This window comes from Pan paniscus, chromosome 11, assembly GCF_029289425.2.
Source record: "Pan paniscus chromosome 11, NHGRI_mPanPan1-v2.0_pri, whole genome shotgun sequence".
Lineage (NCBI taxonomy): Eukaryota > Metazoa > Chordata > Mammalia > Primates > Hominidae > Pan > Pan paniscus.
The window spans coordinates 37,738,031-37,759,690 of record NC_073260.2 but is presented as its reverse complement, the minus strand read 5'-3'; the positions used below and the strand labels follow the sequence as shown (position 1 = coordinate 37,759,690).

Here is a 21,660-nt window from a genome sequence, read left to right as displayed (position 1 = left end):
CTATAGCAACAGACTTACACAGGAACTGTAACTAGCAAAATGGTATGTAAGGTAAAAAGTAAACCGAAAAATGGAATCCTCAGGTGTCAGGGGCACCTGTTGGGAGGGGAACCATCCGGAGTATATACCTGGTTCTTCCGCACTGTGCCTTGCACTCCACCCCCTGAGCAGGGAGAAGGAGGAGGGCCGTGTGTATGAGACCATCATTTTATTTACTCCACACAAGAGCCACTGATGAGATGAAGAAGCTAAAGCTGAGCTGGATTAAGGCACTCGCCAAAAGTAAGTTGGTGGTTGAAGTAGGCTTCAAGGATGGCTTGTCTGATTTCAAAGCTAATCCTGGTTCCCCACACTAACAGAGCCCGGCAGTGTATGACATTTGAAGCAAAAGGGATGGCAAGCGAAGCATTAATAATTATGCTTTCTCCTTCTGACCTTTTCTGGGAGAAAGTTAAGAAAAAAATAGCCGTTTGAGACTTAGTGTATTGAGCAATGGGAAATCCAGCAGGCAGAGGGTGTTTGCGCAGAGAAGACCAAGCTCAGTCAATGAACTGAAGATTGGTTTCATTTAATTACATTCTATCTTTAGGTTATGTGAGGACAATCCTGAAATTCTGTCTTAGGTTGTTCAAAACAAAAATGTCACACAAGAATATGCATTGCTGTTTAAATGTACCCAGGTAAGCATCATTACAAAATAGTTTCCTATTCCATAGACCAGGATACACCATACAGCCGACCACCATCCCTGAGGAAGAAGAGTTCTGTGTGTGTGTGGCCCTCCTATCTCTACACACACTGATGTTACCGGAACTCTGTTATTTCTGTCCCTGAAGTTCCAGTAAGGACACAACTTTCCTCCATTCTTCTCATTCCTAGTTCTCTTTCAAATTTAGCTGACCTGGAATGTGGGCCCAACGTTGCCTGGACAAGCACAACTTGATCCTGATATTAGCCTTTTATTCAATGCTTCCAGCTGACTACATCTAGAATTTCCCAACTGCCGTTCCCCTGAATTTGGCCTGTTAAAAACTGCAATGGAAAAAATTTTGCTGTATTTTAGATGCATCATCTCAACAGTTTATGGCTTTCACTTGTTTTTCAAAACATCTTTTTTTTTGGTCTATACTTGATTTTGTTTGAAATTGCTGATAAATCCATATAGCCCTGTAACATATATGGTGAAACCTCATAATCCTTAAGAACATGGGTAACTGTGTGGTTATCATATGTAGGAATACGCTCAATATTTGAAAAGCACTATCGAACTTCATTTTTACCACAATCCTATAAAGTATATATGACTATCTCCCCAGTTTGTAGAAGCTGAGCCTCAGAATGCTCAAATAATATGTCCTGGTATCACAGTTGGTAGAGCTGGGATTAAAATATAGAACTGTCTTCCAAGTCCATGTTTCTAACCATCATACTATATTGTATAGAATACTGAATATTTATATTTTAGGATAATATTAAGGGAAGCCAGAATCACTGTATCAAAGCTGGAAGGACTTGCTTTGCAGACGATTAAATCAAAATACCTCATTGTGCAGATGGCTAGTGGTAGGTGGGATGAGAGAAGAAGCAGCTTTCAAAGTCTGCAGAGTGAGAGTAGAAGTGGTTGGATGCTTATTCAACATGTATTCTTCTGTCTCCTCCTTCCTAAGGGAACCCTGCTTTTGTTTAGGCCTTCACGCTTCGTGATTTGACCCTGTGTTTCAAGGGAGGCTGTGCAAATGCCAATGCTAGGGGATGAATCATGATTGGCCTAATCCATCATGGTGAACCCATTCCCTCACCAATGATAGGCTTAGACATAGGCAGAAGATATAATTTTGGCCAATGAAATATGAGAAAATCTAATGGAGGGTTTCTGGTAATATTTATTTACTTTGAAAAGAGCCATAGAAAGACACCTGAAGATATCCTAACGTAGGCAGAGGAAGAATTAGTACTTCTAGTATTTACTATTCACCATGCTGTGCTTCCATAAATGACCTCTTATTCTTAGAACAAAATGGGATGGCAGATTTTATCATACCCATTCATAGATGAGGAGACTCAGACTTAAGAGCAGTTAAGTAATTCAGCTGTTAATAGTAGAGACAGGATTCAAATCCAGAAATGTATGGCTTCAAATGTATCTTGTTTTAGGTTAGTTACTTTTACTTTGGAATAAATTTGACATAGGTTTATGTTAATAATTGTGTTGGTAAGTCTCCAATAGTGTGTTCGCTTCTGTGTGTCCAGGTAGAGTTAGGTTCTGAGTCCGCAGAGCTGTCTGTCCTTAGGTCCTCCTCCACCTAGGAATCATATGGTCCCTTCAGCTGAAGTCTTGGTCAGATGATCCTCTCAAATGACAATAGCCTAGAGGCTTGTATGTGATAAGGGAGGTTAAAATCATTCAGTAATGCTGGCTTTGGGGACAGGATTGGGAGGCTCCTTTTCTCTTAATGCTTTGCTCTCAAATTTTTTAAATTAAAAATCTTTTTTGTAAAGATAGAGTCACACTGCATTTCCCAGTCTGGTCTTGAAATCCTGGGCTCAAATGATCTGCCTGCCTTGGCCTCCCAAAGCACTGGAATTACAGGCATGAGCCACTGCACCCAGCCTTGTCTTGCTGTAAATTCTGAATCACTTGAAGATGTTGACTTGAGTCAGCTATGGTCACAACAAATGATAGAAAACACCAAGTGATTGTTATTTGGCACAGGTTAGGCAACTGGTTTGTTTCCTTCCTTGGTTGAATTAACTCAATTGACTGGTATAGGCCCAAGTTCATTTCTTTTAGGAAAAGCCACGCAAATCTCTCCAAATAAAGATAAAAACGTCTACGTTACAGGGTCATAGTGAGAACTACGTTCTGGGTACAGTTTCTATTACACGGTAGGAAACAGAACGTGCTAGCTCCCTAAGTCCCCATTTTCCTCTATGCTTCCTTCAAATATTTGATCAATATAAAAGTTATCCAGAGGAGAAATGTTTTTGCGTCTTGTAAACATTGCTAACTCTGTTACTCAATGCCATTTTTCAAAAAGAATTATTTTAGAATCTAGAACTAAATATAGGTTAACTTCTTCTTTTTCCAATTAAAAAAATTTTCAATCCATCCTATATTTCTTTTTGTCATGGCTTCCAGGATAGTCAGAAGTAAATTTAATTACCAAGGGCATTGACCAGCTTGCATCTATCTATCTATCTATCTATCTATCTATCTATCTATCTATCTATCTATCATCTATCTATCTACATTTTTATCCTTATCATCTAGATGTCTATCATCTATCTGTATTAGTTCCCTAGGGCTGATGTAACAAATGTAAAAAACAGATTTCAGTTGGGAGTTTACAATATAAAGGATTCAGCTGAGCAAGTGTCAGAGGATGGAGTATTTGAGGAAGAGGCTGGCTTAAAACAACAGAAATTTAGCCAGGCGCGGTGGCTCATGCCTGTAATCCCAGCAATTTGAGAGGCCGAGGCGGGCGGATCATGAACTCAGGAGATCAAGACCATCCTGGCTAACATGGTTAAACCCCGTCTCTACTAAAAATACAAAAAATTAGCCAGGTGTGGTGGTGGGCGCCTGTAGTCCCAGCTACTCGGGAGGCTGAGGCAGGAGAATGGCGTGAACCTGGGAGGCGGAGCTTGCAGTGAGCCTAGATCATGCCACTGCACTCCAGCCTGGGTTACAGCGTGAGAGTCTGTCTCAAAAAAAAAAAAAAAAAAAAAAAAAAAACCAACCAACCAAACAAACAAACCAGAAATGTATTACCTCACAGCTTAGGAGGCCAAAAGTCTGAAATCAAGGTGTCAGCAGGGTTAGTTCCTCTGGAGGCTCTGAGGGACAACCTGTTTTATGCTTCTCTCCTAGCTTCTGAGGATTGCTGGCAATCTTTACCATTTCCTTGGCTTGTAGCTGCATGCTCCAGTCTTTGCCTTTGTTGTCACGTGGACTTTTTCCTTGTATGTCTCTCCACAGGGTCTCCTTATAAGGATACCCATAATTGAATTTAGGGCCCACTTGACTACAGAATGGCCTCCTTTTAACTTCATTAACTACATTTTCAAAGACCCTGTTTCCAAATAAGGTCACATTCTGAAGTTCTAGGTAGACATTAATTTTGAGGGTATGCTATTTGTCCCAGTACACTACCAACTTCACTCCCGATGTATGCTTTTGCCTTCTGCTCCCCAATGTTTTCTCAGGTATGCTGTTCAATTTCTCTAATTCTTTATTCCACAATCGCTTACTGAGTGCTGCTATATATGAGACATTGACAATACAATTGTAAACAAAATCTTTGTCCCTCACCAAGCTCTTACAGTTTAATGAAGGGACGCACTAAAACAAAAACTCAATTGAGTGTATGTTTAGAAATAGTATGATTTATAAATTATGACAAGTGCTATGACATAATGTGAGATATATGAGATTATGAAGGGAGATATGATTCATATTGGTCTGGGATTATCAGAGTCTGAAGAAGGGAGATTTCAGCTGGAAGTTTATAATATAAAGGATTCAGCTGAGCAAGTGTCAGAGGATGGAGTATTTGAGGAAGAGGAGGCAACAGCCTGTGCAGGGAAGCCAAGAGGAAAGTGGCTGGGATGAGGCTGGGAGGTGGGCAGGGCCAGGTCCCACAGGGCATTGTGGGCTATGCCAACGTTTCAGATTTTTGTCCCATTAACATGGGAGGCCACTGCAGGCTTCTAAGCAGAAGAATGATCTGCCACATGGAAAACAAATTTGAGGAGGCAGGAGTGATAGCAGAGAGCTAGTTAGGAGACTTTTATAGTGGTCCAGGTGAAGAATGATGGCTTGGACTCGAGTGACAACAGTGGAGATGACAATAAATGGGCATATTCGAGGCATATTTTATAGAAGGAAAAGACACGGCTTGTTGATGAATGTGGAAGATGAGATGTGGGAGGCATTAAGGATCCTTGCCAGTTTCCAGAATGAGTAACTAGATGGCCAGAGGAGCCATTACCAAGATGTGAGGCACAGGAGGAAAAATAGATTTAGGAGGGAAGATCAAGGTTCAGCTTTTGACAAGTTAAATTTGAGATGCCTGGAGGATATTCAAGGGGAGATGTCAAATAGGAAGGTGGATATATGGCCTGGAGCTCAGAAGAAGGGTCTGTGTTGAAATACAACTTTGGGAGTTCTTGGCAAATAGAGACTACTTGAAACCATTATTATTCACTTTAGGTGGGTTTGTTTTTTTTTTTAAATTGTCAGGCTGACCTTGTTTAGTTATATTTGGCTCCTCTTTTAAATATCTGAGCCTGTGACTCTGGTTATACCTTCCAGTCTCCAATTTTAATCATCTAATTTCTGCCTTATTTTATAGGTTTCTTTCTAATTACATTGTAAAGTCAGAGTACTGCAATAGAAAGAGATTCTGATTATTTGTGTGCCTTAGAGAAACCACTGATTATCTCTGGGTATTCTTTTCCTAACTATAAAAGAAGGGAATTGATTGTTTTCAGTTTCAAAAATCTATGACTCTGTAATCTAAGAAGTACTCGCTAAGGTATGTCTATTTTTCTACATCCACAAAGGCTTTATCTTTAGGTGGTAACCACTGGTAAGTTAGCAATGTTTTGATTAGATTTTGCAGGATATTTTGAAGTACACATCATTTCCATCAATTAATGATTAAATCAAACACTGTTCATGTCAATCTCAGATACTATTGCTGTAATTCAGAACAGCATTTCTTCTGCACTTGTGGATAGAGGTTATGGGGAAAAGTAGAAATTTAGATATTTACTCATCAAAATAGCATCGCATTTAAAACTAAGACAAACCCACTTCCCTGTAAATTCCTATAGGAATGGATGCTTTTTGGACAAAGTAAAAAATAATCCAAATATTATGCAAGAGTCTAGTAAATGCAATAACCTAGATGATGAGGCACAAGTAATAGCATTTCCTTATGTTCTCTGAGGTACAGCTATACAACGTGTCACCATTTTCAACAGTCTTTCCATACCTCCGTGACAGCAAAACTTCTCTTGCCACAGGGAACCACCCTGTACCACTTGTCATGGAGCATATCCATAAACCCATGTGACTTGTATTGACTGATTAGCTCGGATATGTTGGAGGTCAATGGAGAGTTGGGTGGGAGGCCAATGCCGTATCCTAGAAGAAAATACAATCTCAGATGAGTTTTTTACACCCTTCCTGAGAGATTGCCACCACAGTACATATTTGTGTGATACTGCCATCAGACCAAAAAAAGGGCATGATGAGTTTTCATCAACTTTCTTTCAAAGCACTCAAAGACATTCCTAGTCATGATTACCCTTAAATCAGCTGCATCTCTGAGTAGATGAATTGAGTTGGAAAAGGAGAGAAATGGGCTGTGCACAGTGCATTAGTGAAAAATTTTAAGATCTTCTGCCTTTCCCCTTAAGACATTCCTTAGAGGCAATCTTTGAGGTCTTTATCAGGGCTAGGATTTCCTATCTACCTCTTCCAGAACCCCTCTTCTGAACCTTAAATGTACAAAATCAGATTAATCTTAGTCTGTGGTTGATGACATTCTCTTATTGGTGTTAATGCATGACCCTCTCTTACTTTTTAAATTTATTTTTAATTTTTGAATAATATAATAAAACCATGTGAATAAACAATACAGTATGAGAACTAAAATATAAACAGGAATTTATAAAAATCAACTTAAATTGTCCAAAAATAAATAAATAAGAAGTAATACTAAGTGTTAAAGAAGATGAGGATCAGTAAGATTATTTATATATTGCTTGCTGTAATACAAACTGAAAATTGATACAAACATTTTGGAAAGCAGTTTGGTATTATTTTATATGGTTGAACATTGACATATTTTAAGACCAGCAATTCTGTTCCTGAGTCCATTCCCAAAGATCTCCTCCACAAGCATATCAGGAGATATGTACGAAAATGTTCTTAGAGGAACTGTTCATAATAGCAAAAATTGGAAACAACCCAAATGTTCTTTGACAAGAGAATGAGTAATGAAACCGTGGACTATTTGCACAGATGGAATATTACATAATCAAAACTATATGAACTAGAACTAGAGGCAACAATATGGATGATCCTTAGTAATATGCCATTGAGTGAAAAAGGTCAGTGTCAGAAGATTACTTGCAGCATGAATTCATTGTGTAAATATTAAAACATTCAAAACCAAACAATATAGTTTTAGGAATACATATATATGCATATATATGTGATACTTTTTTTTTTTTTTTTTTTTTTTTTGGAGACAGGGTCTTGTTCTGTTGCCCAGGCTGGAGTGCCATGGTGCCATCATGGCTCACTGCAACCTTGACCTCCTGGGCTCAAGTGATCCTCCTGGCTCAGCCCCCCAAGTAGCTGGAACCACAGGCACACACCACCACCCTGGCTAATTTTTGTATTTTTTGTTGAGATAGGGTCTCACCGTGTTGCCCAGGCTGGTCTTGAACTCCTGGACTCAACCAGTCCACTCACCTCAGCCTCTCAAAGTGATGGGATTACAGGTATGAGCCACATGCCCAGCCTGTGATAATACTTATTATTATTATTTTTAACAAAACCAAGGATAAAATAAATGAAAGGGTGGTGGTAATGCAGGGCAAGGGAGGCAGGGGAAGGAATGAGGGAGGAACATAAAAATGGAAAATGGAGTTAATTTGTTGTCAGAGTTTTATTAGTCAGCTTAGACTCTGTATCCTCACACTGTGTGGCTTTACTTGCTTTCCAAAATGTTACTATACTGTTAATCTCTTTGCTGAGCCATGTCAAAGAAGCTAATTAGCTACATTTTGTTTTAGCTATTGGACAGAATAGTAAAAAAAAAAAAAACCCAAACACTTTTTTTTTGCCTTCAACATGATTGAGGAAGAGAGATTAAAAATATAGTTCATTTTTCATGGATAAAGACTAAAAGATTGTCAAGCATCCAAAGATACTTAATGGAAACAAATACTTCCTATAATTATTCTAGCTTACAATTCAATTTCAAGAACACTGATTTTTGTTCCTTTTTTTTTTTTTTTTTTTTTTTTTTTGAGACAGAATCTCGATCTCGGCTCACTGCAAGCTCCGCCTCCCGGGTTCACGCCATTCTCCCGCCTCAGCCTCTTGAGTGGCTGGGACTACAGGCGCCCGCCACCACACCCAGCTAATTTTTTGTATTTTTAGTAGAGACGGGGTTTCACCATGTTAGCCAGATGGTCTCGATTTCCTGACCTCGTGATCCACCTGCCTCGGCCTCCCAAATTGCTGGGATTACAGGCATGAGCCACTGCGCCCGGCCTATTTATTCAGTCTTTAAGTCTCCAAGTGATACACATTCTGGCGTGGTTTCATGTAGGGATTCATGTAGAATAGTGCTTGGCGCACAGTAGAGCCCAGTATGTCCTAGTACTTTTAGAATCCAAGGATGATTTAACCAAGCTGTGTGCCACGATCTGTTGTTGTTGTTGAAAACTATTGACCCAGGGAGGAAAAACACATTGATATTCGGCAAACCTGGCTAATTATCCTAACCATCAACCCACTCCTATCAGATAGTAGCAAGTTCTCCTACACTTTGTTCTTATATGGCCCAGTTCTCCCTTATGGTGCCTATCTCAATTGTAATGAAATAATAATTATGCTGTGTCTTGTTTAATATCTGTCTCCCCTGTAGAGTATACATTCCATTACAGCAGAGACCATATCCACCTTGGTCACTGCTAAGTCCTGACCACTTAACATGGTGCCTATTTACTCAGGGAGTATTTGTTGCATGAATGAGTGAGTGAATGAATAAATGAATGTGTGAGTGAGTCAGTGAATCAGTGACTATTATATGCTTGTGCCTAGTATTGTGCATGATGTGCAAATAAGTCCTGAATAAATGTTTGTGCAGTTGAATTGGCAACAGCATTCATTATGTTTCTAAAGAAAGCTGATTACTTCCTTCTAATAAATTACCCATTATATTTTAAAATGTTATTTAACAATAACATCAGCGGAATCAAAAGCTACCCATCCAAACTCTTTTGTTTTCAGTCCTGCCTTTCAAACCAAAACTACTAGGCATAAAACAGGCACTCAAAATAGCTCTTTGAATGGAAAATTCTAATCATGCTTTTGACATTGTCATCATTTTCTTGACTTCCTATTGTTAAGCAACAAATAATGTTATTAGAAAAAAATACAATCCATTAAAACTCAGTTTTTTATGCGTTATTTCATCTCTTTTATTGGTTATACACACATCTCAAGCCTTTTTTTTTTTTTTTTTTAAAGAAAAAGATTGTGTATCTGCATTAAAAAAGGAACAAAAGGGCCGGGCGCAGTGGCTCACGCCAGTAATCTCGGCACTTTGGGAGGCCGAGGTGGCCGGATCACGAGATCAGGAGATGGAGACCATCCTGGCTAACACGGTGAAACCCCGTCTCTACTAAAAATACAAAAAATTAGCCGGGCGTGGTGGCGGGCGCCTGTAGTCCCAGCTACTTGGGAGGCTGAGGTGGGAGAATGGCATGAACCCGGGAGGTGGAGCTTGCAGTGAGCTGAGATTGCACCACTGCACTCCAGCCTGGGCGACAGAGCAAGACTCTGACTCAAAAAAAAAAAAAAAAAAAAAAAAAAAGATTGAATAAATAAACTGCCAAGGTCACATAGCTAGTAGTTGGCAAAGCTAGTATTTTAAAGTAGGTCTGTTTGATTCTAAAACCAATGCTCTTCCCACCATGTCCATTACAATATGAGACCATGTCAAGGAAATACTTATTTCTTTCCCTTTAATGCAGACCTCAACACTATATGCACATCGATGTAATGCCTTAAACCAGGTAATTCATTTAAAAAACACAATAATCTAAACTGTTGGTTTGTTTCTGGTAAACATAAATATACATTATTCACAGGCAGATTTTACTTACAAGCTTTTCAATAAGTTATATAGAAATAGTGTGAGAACAAGTCTAACTTGTATATGATTATATGTATGAGAAAATTCACTAGCAAAGACACTCACTAATTGTTTCTCCTAAAATCCTCTTAAAGCTAATCATTCCAACCCACATTAATGTAATCATGGCAGAATTGTTTTTCATTTGATAAGCATTTATTGCTCACCTATTCATCTACTGATTAATTCCATAAACATGTGTTGAGTGCTTATTCTGTGTCAGGCACTCCTTCATATGCTACGGAGGTTACCAAGTTAAAGCAGACACAGAGTCTGTCCATAAGAAGTTTGTGGTGGCATGAGTGAAATGAGGTATACGTTAAAAAATAAAACTACACAAATTTGTAGAAAGTTAGTTGACTTTTCTTGGTAAAAAAAGATGAGCGAGGCATAAATACAAGGTAAAATATAATGCCTAGGACACAATGAGGATAGGCGAAGCTCTGTGAAAATTCAGAGGAACAAGAGATTGGTACCAGAGGAGAGGATGAAAGATGGCATCTTGAATTGGTTCTTGATTGTGATATTTTTGGTAGATAAGACAAAAGTATATGATAAGAAAGTTTTAAATTCTTAACTTCATACTTATGATAAATCTACATATTCTAAGAATAGAATTTTGGCACTACAACAAAAGTGTTAAGATTCCCTAATGAAAAAGCTATGTTGAAGTTTCAGAGACATTTATAAAAAATGTTACACAAGAAATAATAAATATTAAATCACTCCACTCGATCATGTCTAGGTTAATTTGCAGTTGCTAAAAACAGATTACTATCCCTTCAAAATTTCTGTTTTAATACATGTATTGAATATTGATATTTTATTTTATTTTATTTATTTATTTATTTTGTGTGTTTTTTTTCTTTTATTATTATACTTTAAGTTTTAGGGTACATGTGCACAATGTGCAGGTTAGTTACATATGTATACATGTGCCACGCTGGTGCGCTGCACCCACTAACTCGTCATCTAGCATTAGGTATATCTCCCAATGCTATCCCTCCCCCTTTCCCCCACCCCACAACAGTCCCCAGAGTGTGATGTTCCCCTTCCTGTGTCCATGTGATCTCATCGTTCAATTCCCACCTATGAGTGAGAATATGCGGTGTTTGGTTTTTTGTCCTTGCGATAGTTTACTGAGAATGATGATTTCCAATTTCATCCATGTCCCTACAAAGGACATGAACTCATTATTTTTTATGGCTGCATAGTATTCCATGGTGTATATGTGCCACATTTAAATCAATTCAAGATGGATTAAAGACTTAAATGTTAGATCTAAAACCATAAAAACCCTAGAAGAAAACCTAGGCAATACCATTCAGGACATAGGCATGGGCAAGGACTTCATGTCTAAAACACCAAAAGCAATGGCAACAAAAGACAAAATTGACAAATGGGATCTAATTAAACTAAAGAGCTTCTGTACAGCAAAAGAAACTACCATCAGAGTGAACAGGCAACTTACAAAATGGGAGAAAATTTTTGCAACATACTCATCTGACAAAGGGCTAATATCCAGAATCTACAATGAACTCAAACAAATTTACAAGAAAAAAACAAACAACCCCATCAAAAAGTGGGCAAAGGACATGAACAGACACTTCTCAAAAGAAGACATTTATGCAGCCAAAAAACACATGAAAAAATGCTCATCATCACTGGCCATCAGAGAAATGCAAATCAAAACCATGATGAGATACCATCTCACACCAGTTAGAATGGCAATCATTAAAAAGTCAGGAAACAACAGGTGCTGGAGAGGATGTGGAGAAATAGGAACACTTTTATATTGATATTTTAATGATTTCTAGCAAAAATAATCATTTTTAGCTAATGAAAACAAACTATGCATATGGAATGATGGGAAAAATAGGAAAATAAATTATGTGATGATGAGAAGACTTATTTGTTAAAAGAGATAAAAATCCATTTTATTCAGAAACATAAAATAATAAAACCTTGAGGGTTTTATTTCTGTCCCCATTTATAGTTGCTTTTCAAATTTGCTAGTGTTCATTGGTCAAAGAATTCTCATTTTTAAATTGCTGACTCAACTTAGCAGCCTGAGTTGCTTTCATTATTACTAGAAACGTGGCTTTGCAATAAAGACAGGGTTGACTATTTTGTGGTTGATGAATGAAGCAAAATGGAATCCTTCAACTCTAAAGATGAAGGCATCAGGCATCCTGGAAATTGGATACAGCTTAATGGCCCAAGAGAACAGTTTTCAGAATAGAATCCTGATCTTTTCACCATGGATAAATCAGCTTTATTAAGCTAAGAGTGGTGGAAATATCTTTTAGCTAGCAAATGTATAGTTAGAAATTCATAGACTAAAAGAATCTTCCGAAATGTGGTTGGAAAAGAGATGTTTTGAAAATAGCATCTCAGATAGGGTTAAAAAGGCTTCAGGATGAAAGATTTATTCAATTTTGCAGTCTGTCCTTGGAATACCATATTTAGCTACTCTGGGATAATGGTTGAGAACATATTGTCATGGTCCCAACTATAAAGGTACTATAAAATGGGTTTCCCTTAGCCTCAGCATATCAAAGTGGGGAGAGAAATGTGTGGGAGAAGTTGAGACTTATGAAGACTATCCTGGAAGAATTTTACAGTTAATTGGTCTCAATGTATTAATCAATATACTATATAATAATAATTTGTTGAGCACTTCTTATGTGCCAAACAAGTTCCTACAGTACATGCTTTATATGTATTACTTAATCCTCACAACAATTCTATCATAAATTTCCTATTCATCTCCCCATTATGCAGGCGAGGAACCTGAAGAGTAGATTAGATAACTTGCCAGTTAGTAACAGCAATTTTATCCTAACCCAAGTACTCAGACTCCAGAGCCAGTGTTCCAAGCATTGTATTAAATAATTATTGGAAAGCAAGTAAAAGAACAAACTCAAAAACAGGCAAAGGTCTTTGGCAGAAAGATCACACATCATTATTGTGCAGTTACATTACTCTTTCTCCTTGTTTGAGCTTTATTGTCAGCTAACTCCAATGCACAAATTGGAGACATGTATTCATTTATCTCAACACTTTTTTTTCTCCCCTGCACACAATATGTATTTGTGCCCCTGGTTTATGGTATTTAATTCGACCAAAGGCTTTCCACGTGCTTTCGCATCCTTAATAGTTTTGGTTTGCTTTGCTATATACTCTGTACCGATGAGTACTCATGAAAGGGTTTCAAACTCAGTGTGGAGCCACTGTTCCTTATTTGCCTTATTTTTTCCTTTTAAGTCAAAATAAATGCAGAATGGTGAAGTTTGGAGGGATAGTTAATAGTTATCTTAGTCTGCTCAGGCTTCTATAACAAAATATCATAGACTGGGTGACTTAAAAACAAAAGAAATTTGTTTCTTATAGTTCTGGAGGCTGGGAAGTCCAAGATCAGGGCACAAGTAGATTTGGTGTCTGGTGAGGGCCTGCTTTCTGGTTCACAGATGGTGCCATGTAGCTAGGTCCTCACATGCTGAAAAGGGTGAATGAGCTTCGTTGAGCCTATTTCGTAGGGGCACTAATTCCATTTTATTAGGATGGAAACTTCATGACCTAATACCATCACCTTGGGGATTAGGTTTCAACATATGAATGTGGGAGAGGCACAAACATTCAGACCACAGCAGTGATTACACTGAGTGTCACACACAGAGTACTGAGTGTGTTACTACTATATACAGTGACGGTACATTCAGCATGAAGGAATCATTGCACTCTGTTTTCTCTCCTAAGTACACTTAAACATTTGGGAAAGTATAAGTACAAGCTATTAACTACCTAAGTGAGTGAATTAGGTACCTATTTCAAACCTAATTAGTTATTTAATAGGTAATACATCACTTATTACATGAATGTTATATGCCTAGCATTGTACTAGGCCCTGTGAAAGGTTATGGGTAGGCATATAAAACATTCCTCTAAACTAAATGACCAAGTATTGCTCATAAACCGCTTTGATGATTTTTTATACCTATACAGTCTAACTTAATAATAAAGCTCACATTTTAATAAGTTCAAGAAACTTAAATGTTGTCAAAGGATAGCATATATTTTTAACAATTTAATTGAGAGAAATATTTTCTCAAAAATTCATGAAATTATTTCTCTCAAGTAAATTGTTAAAAATATATGCTATCCTCTAATAACATTTAAGTTTCTTGAACTTATTAAAATGTGAGCTTTATTATTTAGACTGTAGGTGGCTCACGCCTGTAATCCCAGCACTTTGGGAGGCCGAGGCGGGAGGATCACTTGAGGCCAGGAGTTTGAGACCAGCCTGGCCAACATGGTGAAACCCTGTCTCTACTAAAACTACAAAAATTAGCGGGGTGTGGTGGCGGGCACCTGTAATCCCAGCTACCCGGGAGGCTGAGGCACGAGAATCACTTGAACCTGGGAGGCAGAGGTTGCAGTGAGCTGAGATTGTGCCACTGCACTCCAGCCTGGACGATAGAGTGAGACTCAGTCTCAAAAAAAAAAAAAAAATTTGTGAAATTCATATTTTTAAGAAAAGTAGCAATCAAGACTTTGACTAGTATTTCTACCACATTGTTTCGTGTAATTTATACGTATCCTTTTGTATTTTACTGAGTTATGTTTTTGGGGTATGAACTTATTGTCAGAAGTAGAATTGAATTAATTTTCTGATGTGTACCCCATCCATTTTGAGAGTAACCTCACAATGATAACAATATTCTCTCAATTAAAACCTGCAGTATTTCTACTCTCTTGCAGGGAGGGCTTTTCCATGCACCATTTTGTGCTCATCTCCTTTGAAAACAATGTGATGTCTAGAGATGTTGGGAACTGCAAGACACTAAGTCTCAGGAACACAGATGGAAATGTAAACAGGAAACCAGTGGGGAGTTAATTGCGTGGCATCTGGCACTAGGGTCCAGCAGAGGCAAACAAGCCATCCTACCACTGTCTTTTGACAAGATAGAGTTGTCCCCTGAAGATAAAGGTGGAAAATGGAGCCCCTCATTCTTGTGTCCTCTACCCATGATTCATTGTTAGTAGCTCCTAATGGCAGAAGGGATCTCAGTTACCCAGTGCATCTAGGACAGAAATAAAATGTAACATCCCCAGATGCCACAAAAAGGAGAAATTTTTCATTGTTACATTAAAATGGGATTATATACTGAATGTTGTTTATTTTTCTAGCTTTTTCTTTTTCTCCCTTTGCTATCTGAGACGGTAGTCTTAATAGAAGACCACTACTGCTAATTGCCTCTCTTTCTGAGTTCCATCCCTGCTTCAGGTGGGGGTGACTTTGCCTGGAGAGGGGACTGATTTCTGCTAGGAGAAGATGTGGAGAAATAGCATCAGCTGTAACATTCTCATTTATCATGAAAACAAAGACAGAGGTAAACATTTTAATCTGCTGATATATTTAGAGGAGACAGAGACTAACCGTGGTTGGGAAATTGAAATCAGAATAGTCTTGATATCCTAGTTAACATACAGGAAAGTACAGATTTCTGGAAATAGCAGTTGGGCACCCCCACGGGATTGTTTTAAGCCAAAGTGTTTTCTGTCAAGTGAGCATGGCTGTCTCGAGAGCCAGCATGCACTATCAGGGAAGGGAAGCTGGGAATTGGGAGAAGTGAAATTTGCTGGTTCAAACTACCAGCTCCATATATCAACCGTCCTTCAGAATGAAAGGAGCGACTGACAAAGCAATCTTTCTTTGGTTCTGAAGTTTGATTGATTGGGTGATCACATTAGAAGGAAAAATTTGCTGCCAGTGGAGAAAAAGACCTGAGATCCCAAACAAGGATCGCAAGGTTTTGTCTGGGACCTTAAAGGGCATTAAACTATAGAATGAGTTTTTTTTCTACTTATTTTCCAACCAGTGGAAGAATACTTATTTAAGAACCGGAGCTTTAGATTTCAGTCCCAGTATTATCATCTAATTGTACAATTATGAAAATGTTATGTAATGTCCCTGGGCTTTCTTGTTTATCAAATGAGTAGATTGGAGTAGATCAATATTGGGGCCCTCCCAGTTGTAAAATGTAATCATTCTAGTTTTTCTGTCAGATTTGCTAGAGTATTTAGCTGTTAGAAAATACAGATTTCCCTGAATTTTGGAAGGCTGAGGCAGGAGGATCACTTGAGGCCAGGAGTTGGAGACAAGCTTGGGCAACATAGCACATAGCAACACCCTGCCACTAAACACACACACACACACACACACACACACACACACACACACTACAGATTAAATTAAAATTTATTACACTGTGCCACCACTCCCAGATATCTGAAACAACATCATATGGGTAACAATGATTTTTTCCCCCTAACAGTTGGGTAAATAAATATTTGTTGAATAGGTGAAAAATAAATTCCTAACTTCAGCAACTTAATAGCTAAGTGCTTATGAGTTGAAAATGAAGACAAGGGAAGATGAATAGCTCTTTGCTTCTGACTTTGGCATTTGTGACTTTCTAGGTTGGCAAACTGAGCACATCCTGAGTAAAAGTGAATCAAGAGTGACTGATTAATACCTTCTATGGCAAATGGCTTCCCCACAGTGAGAAGTTTGCAGTCAGCATCTATTGACACTTCATAATCCAGAAGGGCTTTGTCCATGATGAAGGCGTCTAGTTTCTCTGGATCATTCCTATATTTAAGACCAGAGGAGAAAAGTGAAAATGATTCATTAATGGGAAGGAAGCATGAAGGCTGACAGCCGGCTTTTTTTTAGGGGACAGAAACCCGGACACTAAGGGCCGCACAAGCTACCTAGGTGCTGACTTAGCTGTCTTGGCCTCTCACTGACCTCTAGACTACAGATCAGGGGAGACAGGCACTCTTATAAGAGAGCATGACATCTTTCCAATGGGTTTATCTACCAGCTCCTTTAATTACTTCTAAATCCATCAGTAAAGCCAGAGCCACTCTGAATTGAATAGGAAGCGCATAGAGAACGTTTATTCTTATTACACTGTTAGAGGGACTTCTTGTTGTTAGGCATTGCATTCATTGTTCTCTATACCTTTTATCACTCAGAATGACTGTGATATAACAGATGAGGAAATTGAGGCTCAGAGGATTGAAGTAACTTAAACCAGGTTACACAGCTAGTAAGGGTTGGGACCAGGTTCAGATGAAGGGTGAGTCTCAGCATAGGCTGAGCTTCCACCTACAAAGAGGGCAAGGCAGGAGAAGTTTTAAAAGGAAATAACTGTCTAAAATACATGCAACGATTTCTTTGTTTTCAGCCACTTCCAAATCTTTTTGGAAAGGTGAAAGACATACATCCATTTAAGAAAGGATTTTCTATCAGGAACAGTTTCAGAAAAGCTCTTAGTCTAATTTGCTTTTATTGTGACTATGTCCTGAGCCCATCCCCGGATATTGTTACCATGGAAATGGACTATCATTCCTTTTTTAAAAATTTTTTTTATTTTTTTATTTCATTATTACTATACTTTAAGTTTTAGAGTACATGTGCACAATGTGCAGGTTTGTTACATATGTATACATGTGCCATGCTGGTGTGCTGCACCCATTAACTCGTCATTTAGCATTAGGTATATCTCCTAATGCTATCCCTCCCCTCTCCCCCCACCCCACAACAGTCCCCAGAGTGTGATGTTCCCCTTCCTGTGTCCATGTGTTCTCATTGTTCAGTTCCCACCTATGAGTGAGAACATGCGGTGTTTGGTTTTTTGTCCTTGCGATAGTTTACTGAGAATGATGATTTCCAATTTCATCCATGTCCCTACAAAGGACATGAACTCATCATTTTTTATGGCTGCATAGTATTCCATGGTGTATATGTGCCACATTTTCTTAATCCAGTCTATCGTTGTTGGACATTTGGGTTGGTTCCAAGTCTTTGCTATTGTAAATAGTGCCACAATAAACATACATGTGCATGTGTCTTTATAGCAGCATGATTTATAGTCCTTTGGGTATATACCCAGTAATGGGATGGCTGGGTCAAATGGTATTTCTAGTTCTACATCCCTGAGGAATCGCCACACTGACTTCCACAATGGTTGGACTAGTAATGCAAATCAAAACCACAATGAGATACCATCTCACACCAGTTAGAATGGCAATCATTAAAAAGTCTGGACTATCATTCTTATTGGCTAGGTGGTGTCACCTGGAGCCAGGGGTGGGGTTCACCTCATATAAATCAGTGAGAGTAGAAGAGGGATGAAGAAATGCAGGATGCTGTGACCAAAAAGAGGGAATGGATTCTGTGAAGACCAGAAAAGCAACCATTTTGTGCACTATATTATCTCCCCAGTTAAAGTGTAAGTTTCTTGAGAACCAGAACTCTGTATTACACTTCTTTCTATCTCATGCGATGACTACCTCAGTTCCTTTTTATTATGTAAGTGTAGGTATTTATTTTTTAAAAATAAAAATATTTATTAATTTGAAAAAAAGAAAGGATTTTCTACCCTTAGAGTTGTCCAAACAGCTTTGCAAAAAGAATAACTCTTTTCTATCCCTTCTGGGCTCAGTCCTTCCTCTCTTAGATCCAGTGGTGAGGCTGTTCTAATTTAACACAGTGTGGCTTCTAAACAGAGGAGAATATGACTAGAATTCATAGAAAATCAAAAAGAGAAAGATATCCCTAGACACCCAGAAGATTCATCAGGGCAGGAAACACATCCTTGCACGAATGGCTTTGTCTGAGTCATGTATAGACACATAGTTGGCAGGTCAGCTTCCCTTTTTGGTACCAATGACCATTGCTTTCTTATCCTACTCTTCAAATAAGAGAAATAACCAATTTAAAATGCATCCCCTTTTCAAAGGGGTTTCAGATTTAAGTTACAATGAGGCCCAAATTTAACTTTAACCAAAATGAAGCATCTCCCAGCTCTACAGTAATGGGAAGCTTTAGAAAGTGTTGGGGATGTGGATTGTCTCCTAGGAGTTGATAAGGAATCTTAATGGAATCCTGGCAATAAAATAAAAATTGAACTGAAAGCTGTTTCTCCAATCAAAGTTCGACTGCCACAGTACCATAATGTACCTTGACAGCTACGTAGCAACAAGTTATCACTTGCCAATATTCCACAAATATTTGTGGTAGCAATATGACAATAAAAAAGATGAGGTTCATTTCAGTTTTTTAAAACCAGTAATTCATAAAGCCTAATGTCTCTGGGATCCTTCCTTAAATAACTACTCTTGATTTTGGACTGCAAAGTGCAGATAGCTATGATAAATTTCGATTACGTGAAAAGGCAAAAAGCAGTCAGCTCTCAGACTCCCATGGGACCCTGAGTCACTGGTGAGAAAATGGCCAAGTGGGATCCAGTTACAAGTAGCTTCTAGATTGGCTGAATCACTGTTGTGGTTCACAGGGCCCCCAGTGGTTATTTCTATTATAGAATCATGCCCTGTCTTTTCTTAAGCATTATTTAAAAATACATATCACACATCACAAGAAAACCAGTCACATATTAACATAATAAAAGGAATAAGCATTTTAGTAGGAGTTAATTTTTTTGGAAAACTGTTAATGAGAAAGCAGGTCCCTGAGAGAGCAGAATTAAGTCCAGGAGAATTTTGATGGGAGACGGAAAGGACAGGTTCAATATGTAGAAAAGTTCCTTGCACAGGCAATGCTAGGGGTCGTGCCTTGTAGGTCAGAGCCCTGGGATGCCAGGGAGGTAACATGAAGACTGTGGTTGCGGGAAGTGGTGGCTGAGGGCACAGGAAATGACTAGACTGAAAGTGGAGAGTTAAGGCCCAGAGAGAAGTGGTGAGAGGGCATTAATGATAAGCTCTGCCTAGATTCCAATTTCACCTCAATCAGTGAATTGCTTGGGGAGCTTGTTAAAACGAAGATTCTGATGCAGTAAGTTTGGGATGAGGCTGGAGTTGCTGCATTTCTAACTAGCTTTCAGATACCAACTAGAACATAGATGTTGCTGGAACATGGACTATTCTGCAAATATCAAGGGCCTACTCTTTCATCATGGTTCCTAGACTAGTCTGAAGCAGTGGTTGGATTCCAGAGACCTGGTCCTAGTCCTGACTCTGCCACTCACTAGTTGTATTACCAAGGAAAATGGACTTGTTTTGGGCCTTCATCTGTGGCTGCTTTCCTGAAGATTGCTTCTCTTCAAGCTAGGGCAGAGCCAGTGCTGGGCATGTGGGCCTTCTCAGGTAAAGCTCCTGAGATATGTGAATGCCCTGAGTGGAGTGGAACTGCTGGGGACTGCAGGAGTAGCTCATCTCATCCTTTTTCACACTGTCAGCAGAGCCTAGTTTGTCTGCTATTTCTATTGAGCTGGAAGCCATTGCTACTCTGACATCTTATTCTTTCTCTCAACCATAAATTCGCCTGAAGAAGAGAATACACAAGAAGATCTGGGAGGCAAAGGGACTCTAAACTTCATGTCAGGGAGAGACTGTAATGTGTTGGTGTTCTTGCAAAATTAAAAGTGGCATTTCATAATACTTACACATCATGTATAATTTTGCAAATATGAGAGAACAAGGCTTTTTCTCTAAGCTATAGTTAAAAGTCCATAAAATTTTTAAGTGGCATGTTTCTAAAGTTGTTGAGAAAGACAAAACCCTTATGTTCCATGAAATTATTTATTTATTTCTATTCTTTCTTAAAAAAGAATTTGAGGTGGCAGATCCTGCTGTCCATTGGGGGGATTATTGATGCTGACCATGGAGAAACCATTTTCCTGATGCTGCACAATTCTAGGAATTGGAGGTGTGGATGTCTGCTATTATCTTGATTCCATCGAGCAGGAGGGAGAGGATTACTCACCCTCATGTCTTCCTGTTTTTCAGGAACCATTCTTTCCCTTTTCTCAGGAAGACTAGACAGAACAGACCCATCACTGCACTGTCTGCCTTTGTATTCAACTTCATTGAATTACAGGCTCTGATAATCTGCCATGGCAGTGTGATTTCTCATGATTGCTTCTCATAAATTCTGATGAGAAGAATGCAGGCATGGGAATCATTGTCTTCTATCTTATTTCCTTTCTACAGGAAATCTCTAAGATAAACTCCATTTCCTCATGGCAAGAGGAGGCATTCCATGGGTTTAGAGATATATTCACTGGGAAGGAAAACGTTGCCTTGGGACACTTTATCCTCTGGCCGTATTCCCTGTGTGTTTGACTATTTCAGCACCATTGTTTTCTCAAGTGATGTAAAGCCAACATTTACTTCCTCCACCATCTGCTATGCTAATGGCCCCACTGACTCTTTGAACAAAGCTACTACCAACTTGAGACTATGCAGGTCACAAGTAATCTAGGTCACATAATTAAATACACACTATTTCACACCATCTCCTGGGATCTCACACAGTGTAAAGTATTACTTAACACAACGTGGGTATATTCATCTGTCATTTTCAGAAACTAACATACACTGCATCAGTAGCTAAATTACTTCTCTTCAGTGAGAATTTTTCTTTGGATCCAAGAGGTTGACACTCACTTCAGATACTCCACTCCATCAGGGGTGGCTGGAACATTGTACCTTCTCATATATTCATGCATCTCTGGGAAACTTTGTCTCACATAATCTTCAGCACTGCTTTCTCGGACAGTTCCAAAGCGGAATCCTTGGGAAGGATGATGTAACTATGAGGGAGAAAAAGAAATGGCTTAAATAAAAATTATTCTTAGAAGTGTTTTTAAACATTTTTTTCATAATTCTTTGAAACTTAATAATA

At 38.6% G+C, this 21,660-nt stretch overlaps 1 protein-coding gene across 1 annotated transcript in view; it reads right to left on the bottom strand.

Moving 5' to 3' along the window:
* Positions 1-21,660, bottom strand: part of GRIN3A (glutamate ionotropic receptor NMDA type subunit 3A) — a 169,220-nt gene that overhangs the window by 38,014 nt on the left and 109,546 nt on the right. The window contains exons 4-6 of the mRNA XM_003820663.5: positions 21,423-21,568; positions 16,484-16,599; positions 6,000-6,151 (exon numbers count right to left, since the gene is read on the bottom strand). Of these exons, the coding sequence (XP_003820711.3) occupies positions 6,000-6,151; positions 16,484-16,599; positions 21,423-21,568 (414 nt within the window). The remainder of the gene's footprint in view (positions 1-5,999; positions 6,152-16,483; positions 16,600-21,422; positions 21,569-21,660) is intronic.